Below are 7,317 nucleotides of genomic sequence, written 5' to 3'. Positions count from 1 at the left end.
CCCAACCAGGAAATGTCAGTTATAATATTGAATTAAATGTCAAATCAGGTACAGAAAGCGAAATAGAGAGAGAAAAAGAAAAATTGTATTAAGAGAGAAAGATAAAAGAGACAAAGAAAAAGTTTTAAAAATGTTCCTTTATTGACACTTTTAAATTGTCTTACTTTCCATCAGTAATTAATACCTGAATGAATGAGGCTCCATACTTTTAATCGTTACTACTCAGTGCCAGAGATTTTGTTTGGCACTAATTAAGACTTACCACACCGTTATAGGGTTACTTACACTGGACAAGCGCTAACTATTTCTGGTGGGTTTAGTCCCTGTCTGTGAGGTAAGCACAGCAACTTCAGCTGTTCAGTGTGTTTGAATGGGGGGCCATGAATGGCGAGTGCCATTTTTGGGAAGCTTTTGGAGGAACGCCGCATCTTGGACAGCAACTTCCAGATCTCTGAGTTTAACTACACATGTGTTGTTGCCAGAAGTTGTTGTCCGATGTTCACGTGAATAACGGCGAGCGCTATGAACCTCATCATTAAATCCGGCCCCATGACTTGGAATTGTCCTTGTTCACATCTTAGGTTAAGTTTTCCCAGTACTACCAATGGGACTGCACAGGCTGGAGTCAAAACTCATTTCATTGCTTCCTATTCCATATGGAGGATTTCCTCCCCAGTCTCCCCTTCTCACAATGCCTTGTTAGACACGAGCTTGGTGTCATTTATCCACCGTTCCTTGTTTTCTCTCGGATCCTCCTTTTCTCTTTCCCACCTTGATGGTGCTCTGCACTTTGGGTTAGGCACCTACCTTCTCAATAACGATTTTCTGTAAATTGGCCAGATTCCTGCTTTGTTTTACAGACCAGGATGTTTTTTCTGTCAGCATCAGCGGAAACAACAAGAAAAATACCATCCAAATGGACATGGCAAAAAACCCTGCAGCTTACATCTTCACCCGGAGTCCAGAAGCTGATAACATAGCCACAAACTATATCAGCGAAGAGAAAAAGTATAGCAAAGAATTTAAAGAAGCCTGGGACAATGCAGACAATGAAATGACATGCGAGGTACCGAGTGGGCTGAGTAGGCAGCACATGTTAGCGGTCTATACCTATACTGCAGATTTCCCGTATGATAGCCCCTTCTATCGTGTCTTCAATGAGGCTGTTCGAATGTACGGTGCTACGGATGCAATCTACGCGCAGAGTTTCAAATTTAAAAGTTTTCATTATCTTCTATCCATTGCCATCGATAAACTAAAAGGCGATTCAGGCAGTGCCACACAAACCGTTTACAGAGGGAGTGAAATATTTTTCAAGGCTAAGGAGGGAGCAGAGGTGTGGTTTGGAAGCTTTACTTCTTCGTCTCTTGATGTAAACGTTGCCAAGGGATTTACTGACCAGACTACAAAGACTAACACCTTGCTTTATATAACCACACGCTACGGTGTCCCAATCTATGATTACTCCTGTTTCGATGACGAGCAGGAAATTCTGATTCCACCTCATGTGGTGTTTCGAGTCGGAAAGACAACTTCCTGGGAGCAGGGCACTCAGATTTCACTCAAAGGGGAGAGGCAGGAAGGAACCAAGGTCAAGGTAGAAAATGGCATAGATGGGAAGCTGGTGGTTGTACGGAGCGGTGGGGCTATAATTTCAGCAATAGGTGGAGTCTGGATTCTGGCGGCGCTGGTTTCCATCTCGGTGTAAAATGTTAGCAAATTCCTGCAGTTCATTGCAACATGCACAAATCTTCCATAGTTCGGAATCAGTGCATCTTGTTCGGTTACCTCCCCTCTGAGTGAGGACTTGGCCCACGTTTCTGATATTTAATTGCAATTTCTGAAGCTGTCGGTAAAACAGTTCTCAAAAGTCCGCTTCCTACTTCCATGTTGAAACGAACTGCAACCCAACCTTGATTGTTGATAGCCTTAAACTAAATTGGAATAAAACTTTTATGACGATTGACCCATGAGGATTAATGTAAAGCATTAAATTGCGGTTCAATCTTGTCTTCGCGGAGCTCCACAAGGTTGGATTTTCAGCACTGGTCACATGGAGAGAGAAGGCTGAGTGATTTACCAAATGCTTATCACGAGGCTGCTGGTGAAAAGTTTATCTCTCTGGGAAAACACCAGTTATATTAGACCGTGCGGAGTCTCTCCAGAACCATCCTTCATGGAATGGCCCAGCCTCTCACTCAGCTGAGCGAGCAGATTAACACAATGCACACTCCACAATAGATTCGGTGATGTTCTGCAGAATCCCTCTTAATTTCAGTACATGGGTTTAAAGTGTGGCTCGCAGTTTTACTGTCAGGTTAATATAGAGGACCTTCTGCACTGTATATAACCTGTGCTGTTCTGGCCTACGTTGATTCATGGAATAAAACATGAGACAGCCTGTGATCATCATTGTGTAAAAGGAGCTCCAGCAGTATCTAGCTGGTGTTCTACCTGAACTAAAGGCGTTCAATTTCAGGGTACAAGTGGAGACACAGTGCCCGAGGAATGTAGAGAGAACGCTACACTCCATAGTATTCCTGGGCTGTAGCTTCTCCAACATGGTTGTAAAGGCTGCCCAAAATGTGTTCACTAATTATATTTCCTTTTCATTATCAGTTTAAAAAAATATATTAATTACGCCTGTATGTGTTCAACTGGACCTGATGCCCGCATATTCAAATTCTTCATTTGAAAAAGATCTGTGCGCAAGTGTAAAGATAGTGAAAGATCCAGCTTGTTCCCAATGAATTCTGGGATACTTGACTATGTTAACATTTGTTCCCAATGAATTCTGGGATACTTGACTATGTTGACCCTCTCAAAGAAAGAATTGTAAGAAGCAGCTGTTAGATAAAAAGATGGGTTTTAATTAATTCTTCGAACAGAGACTGACAACATGCAGCTGGGAACAGATAGCAGAAAGGCAAGCAGGGTCGAATATCAAGGATCGAAGACAAATAGAAGTGATAAGGGAAGCACAAAATGCAAGGAAACAAGCACATTTGCAGACTGCGAGACGCCACTTCACTAATTAAACTTTGGAATGTGTGTGTTCACAGCTTCAGTAGAATCTTTGTCTAAACACGGCTGGTCCTGCCAGGAGATAAGGGTACAAATTAACAACCAACATTGTACTAGTCGCAGACTACACGAATCACTGTGGCCTTGTAGTCACCATGCTTGTTCAACAGTTAAGGATAAAACATGTTTTCTCAAACAATAAACTATGCCTACAACGGGGAAGAGATAACAGCAGGAATGTGGGGAGTAGGATGAAACACTAACATCTGTAACTGGTATGGTCAGAGGGTACCTGAGTTCAAGGGGTGGGCCCGACAGTTGAGTGACTAACCACATAAGCCAATTAAGAGTAACTGTTGTGACACTGTTTTTACGTATATGCCCCATTCTGTAGTAGGTGGGCGTTGCTTATAGAATTGTATAACTTGAATGAACAACTGCTTGTCCTTTGTGAGTGCACCCCACGCTTGAGGAAGGCGGGTGACTCTCCCTTGTGCACAAGTTTCTCTTGGTTGTTTTAATAAATTCTGAACTTGTCCTCAATTCCGTCTCTGTCTGGGGTTTCTCCAAATTCGAATCTAACAGTTGGTGTCAGAAGTGGGATATTGCAGGATACCATAGGAGTTAAAAGACTCTGGGATTGATGGCTGAGGCGAGAACCATGTCGTGTCCTAAGGGAAGAAGCCAGAGTAAGGCTTTTAGGAGGAACACGGACTTGCTCGTTCACCAGGGGGGCTAAAAACCTTGTATGGGCCAATCAGTATTAAATTACCCACATAGTAAATTATTCCTCATGGGGACCGTGGACTGACTGAATTGATTAGACATAAGTGTATATTTTTGATTTAGAGTATAAGGTGATACGTTTGTGCCGATAAAGTATAAGAATATACGTAACAATTAATACGGGTCCCATGGGTGACGAGGGGAGACCTCTTTCACCAGACATTCCGGCTATGGCCACCAGTGTCACTGTCGTTCAATGAGTCCGAGAGGCTAATTTGAAATTTCAAAGTAAGATGATTAAAAAGGGGTGGAAAGAGACAAGCCCAGTAGTCGATCAAATAAAGTGGTGGGTGGAACAAAAGGACGCCAAACAAGCCAATTACGGGGCGGTTTTGTGTGCTAGTTGGATGGATCAGATGGGACCCATAATTGTGGACAAGGGGGGAGACCGGCCCCGTTACAAGAATTCTTGAGACCCGTGCAGAAGGCTAAAGTCCAAGTCAGTAGTCTTCTGCCCCTCAAGCCACTAGGGACTGAGAATCTAGATGACTTAAAAAGCTGAGGTGACATTGTCGAGGCTCTTAAAAAAAGAGGCTCAAGACACGTCGATCTTATATCCCGGGCCCTCATCGGGGACCATAGAGGTTCAATGAGTCGAGACCACCCAACCCACGTGCCCCCCCAAATACGCTCGTATCTACCCCCACTACCACTTCAGTCTGGGTCCGAAAAATCCAACCCCATGGCCCCCGTCTGAGTTAACCAGGTGCTTGGAGCTCAGAACCTAGAGATAGGTGGACGGGGTACGATGGGTCTTTTCCACCCCAGGAGAGATCCAGCATCATTCTTCTCATTCCTGACCTCAAAAGACACAATACTAACATCGAACTATGGGCAAAAATACGAAGTGCTGCTCGGCACTTTCATTTGTCCATACAAGACGTAAAAGATATTATTGAGGTGAAATGTCCCTCTATGGTTTATGGGGCGTAGGGACACCATGTCCTAAATGCCCCAGCCACGGCGGCAGAGTACGAGATCCAATTCGATGGTTTGACAACTTGGGTTCTGACCGGACTGGGCAATGGCACCGCTACCTGGATAGGGCTCACCACCCTGCACCAGAGTCCCAGAGAAAACACCAATGTGTACATTGATCGAGTAATCGAGCAGTATGAACATTGGGGCCAGACGAATGACATTCCCGCTAATCGCAACAACCCATGGTTTGTGGATAGTCTACTCCGGGGACTGGAAAAGCCGTACCAAACTGCCTTCCGAATGGGGGCCAGCCCCTAGCCAACGGAAGCCGGAATCCGGGAGTGGGCTGGTCGGCTTTTTGGGCTCCACCAGGTGGACCTTTATGACACCCGTCAAGGTCCCACCCCAACTTCTCTGCCCTGGTCCACCAAAGTGGTCCCAGACATTAAAACAGAGCCTGTAGCAGTCAAAGAAGAGGCTCAACTCTGTTACAATTGTAACGCACTGGGCCACCTGGCAAAGAATTGCACCCAGATGAGATTTAAGTGTAATGATGGCGGGCGGCCTGGGCATCAACAGGCCAACTGTTACCGACAGGACCCGACCCGCTTCAGGTCCTCAGGGACAACGCAAAAGAGGCTTTTCAAACCAAGAGATGGAGGCGCTCTGAGCCCTCCTCGCCAGCTACCAGGATGAGCCAGTCTCCATGGTGGGGAGCTGGGGTCCACACGCCCGTGTCTAAATTTACTGTTAGGAGTCCGGCAGTACTGTGCCCTTTTAGACACGGGGGCCTCAGTGTCGATAACCGACACAGAATTTCCACCTTAGATCAAAGCATTCAGATAACCGGGGTTAGTGGAGAAAGGTGGTCCTCCATCGGAGTGTTCCACTTCCCCGGCAACTGTCACCAGGATGTCATACCTGGTGGGTCACCCTGTGGGTAGGTCCCAAAAGTGAGAGCCTGCATTTAAGTATGGACATCCTCCATCAGATAGAGGCAAATTTGATCCTAAAGAATCATCTACTGGAAGTAGGGTGTCCCCAAGGGGAGAGATTCCCCTTCCAGGAATACAAAGCCCGAGAATGCAGAGTACAAGCCCTCCACCCGGTTAAGCGCATATGGGCGGAGGAAGGACCATAGGGGAGAGTTTGCGAGGCTTACCCTCTTGCATGGGCCACCCACAAATTAGACTGTGGTAGAGCGGAGATGGACCCAGTTAGCGTCCACAGTCCCTACCACGAGGCCCACCGACAATACCCCCTCCAATCAGAAGCTCAACAGGCCGGTGAGTCCATAGTAGTGGACTTTTTAGAAACCGGTATAGTGACAACTACCGGGTATGGCCTGTGCAGGAACCAGATGGATCCTGGAAAATGACCATTGATTATACGGCTCTGAATCGGGTCACTCCCAAGCTCCATGCCTTAGTGGCAAATCCCACCACTATTTTAAATGGCTTCCACCCAGCCTTGTCCGTGTTCACAGCACTGGATATCCAAAATGGTTTTGGACATGTGCTTTGGATCCCGGGTCCCAAGAGTGCTTTGCTTTCACTGTGCGCTCCACCCAGTATACTTGGGCCCAGTTGCCTCAGGGATTTCACAATGCCCCTACTATTTTTCACGAGAGCCTGGAAAAGGCTCTCGAGCCAGCATTAGCAGATACCCAAATGCAAGATTCTGCCAGTCTTCAATATGTAGATGACATCATCATTGGTATTTCCTCACCCTCAGCTCATCTGGATGCCATGACGTGTGTCCTGGAGACTTTAGTTTTAGGAGGGTTCAAACTGAATCCGATCAAAGCTCAAATTGGTCTTCCTCAGGTCACCTACCTTGGTCAGATCATCTCGCCAAAGGGTAGGACCCTGACCCCCGAAAGGGTTCATGCACTCTTGCAGATTGCAGTAACCAAATTAATATCATACTTTAGTTTATGTTAGAATATGTATAATGTAGCACCAATGTACAGGGTGGAGGTAGCAATTTAATTCATACCATGAGTTAAACGGTATATAGGTCTGTATTTATTATATTTATCCAGCTAAGCTCTAAAAACATGATTAATTGACTGAGAGCCTCGTGGGAAGATTGGGGATTATGCCTGTTCAGCCAGGCAAGGCAGCATGTATACAAGATAACATACATAAGAATTGAGTAACAAGGCGGCCTTCACTTGTTTGTGAAGCTACAACATGGTTGTCTAAACGACAAAATGGCTTACATCAAAGTCTGGTGGAACTAACTAAACATATGCTTGCCTTGCAGAAGTAACATGAGCAGGTTACAAGGTCAGAATCTGTGCTTTGCAGAGATGGTTCGGACCAGTAGACCGATTGAACAAGAATTGTTATCTTATGAAAACATGTTACTGAGCCAGACCATCTGGCAGAGACAATGGATGACTGTGGCTCCAGGCTACAAGAGTAGATAAGAAGCAAGCCACGGTGACAGAGGAGTTGGAATAAGTCAAACAAGCAAAAAACATGATTAACTGCAGGATATGGGGAGAAGCGTAAAAATGTCACGCGGTAGAAGCAATGGATATCATGGAATACTAGCGACTATGATTGATAGGTTTGTACC

The 7,317-nt window shown here is 45.6% G+C and overlaps 1 protein-coding gene across 1 annotated transcript; it reads left to right on the top strand.

The window, feature by feature from the left end:
* The first annotated feature begins 866 nt into the window (after positions 1 to 866).
* Positions 867 to 5,508, top strand: LOC147092788 (erythroblast NAD(P)(+)--arginine ADP-ribosyltransferase-like). Its single transcript, XM_085976026.1, has one exon. It carries the CDS (start codon positions 917 to 919, stop codon positions 1,706 to 1,708), a length of 792 nt encoding a protein of 263 aa, XP_085832152.1. The 5' UTR covers positions 867 to 916; the 3' UTR covers positions 1,709 to 5,508.
* The last annotated feature ends 1,809 nt before the right edge of the window (positions 5,509 to 7,317 follow it).

The sequence above is a fragment of the Somniosus microcephalus genome, unplaced genomic scaffold (genome assembly GCF_052327205.1).
Source record: "Somniosus microcephalus isolate GS21.2 unplaced genomic scaffold, FLI_Smic_1.0 unresolved_chr2, whole genome shotgun sequence".
NCBI classification, from domain to species: domain Eukaryota; kingdom Metazoa; phylum Chordata; class Chondrichthyes; order Squaliformes; family Somniosidae; genus Somniosus; species Somniosus microcephalus.
Note: the sequence above shows the minus strand (reverse complement) of the source record. Positions and strands in the feature narration are given on the sequence as shown.

What these genes read in the sequence shown, in the direction of transcription:
- LOC147092788 (XM_085976026.1), top strand. Translation starts at nt 917, where the DNA reads ATGGACATGGCAAAAAACCCTGCAGCTTACATCTTCACCCGGAGTCCA.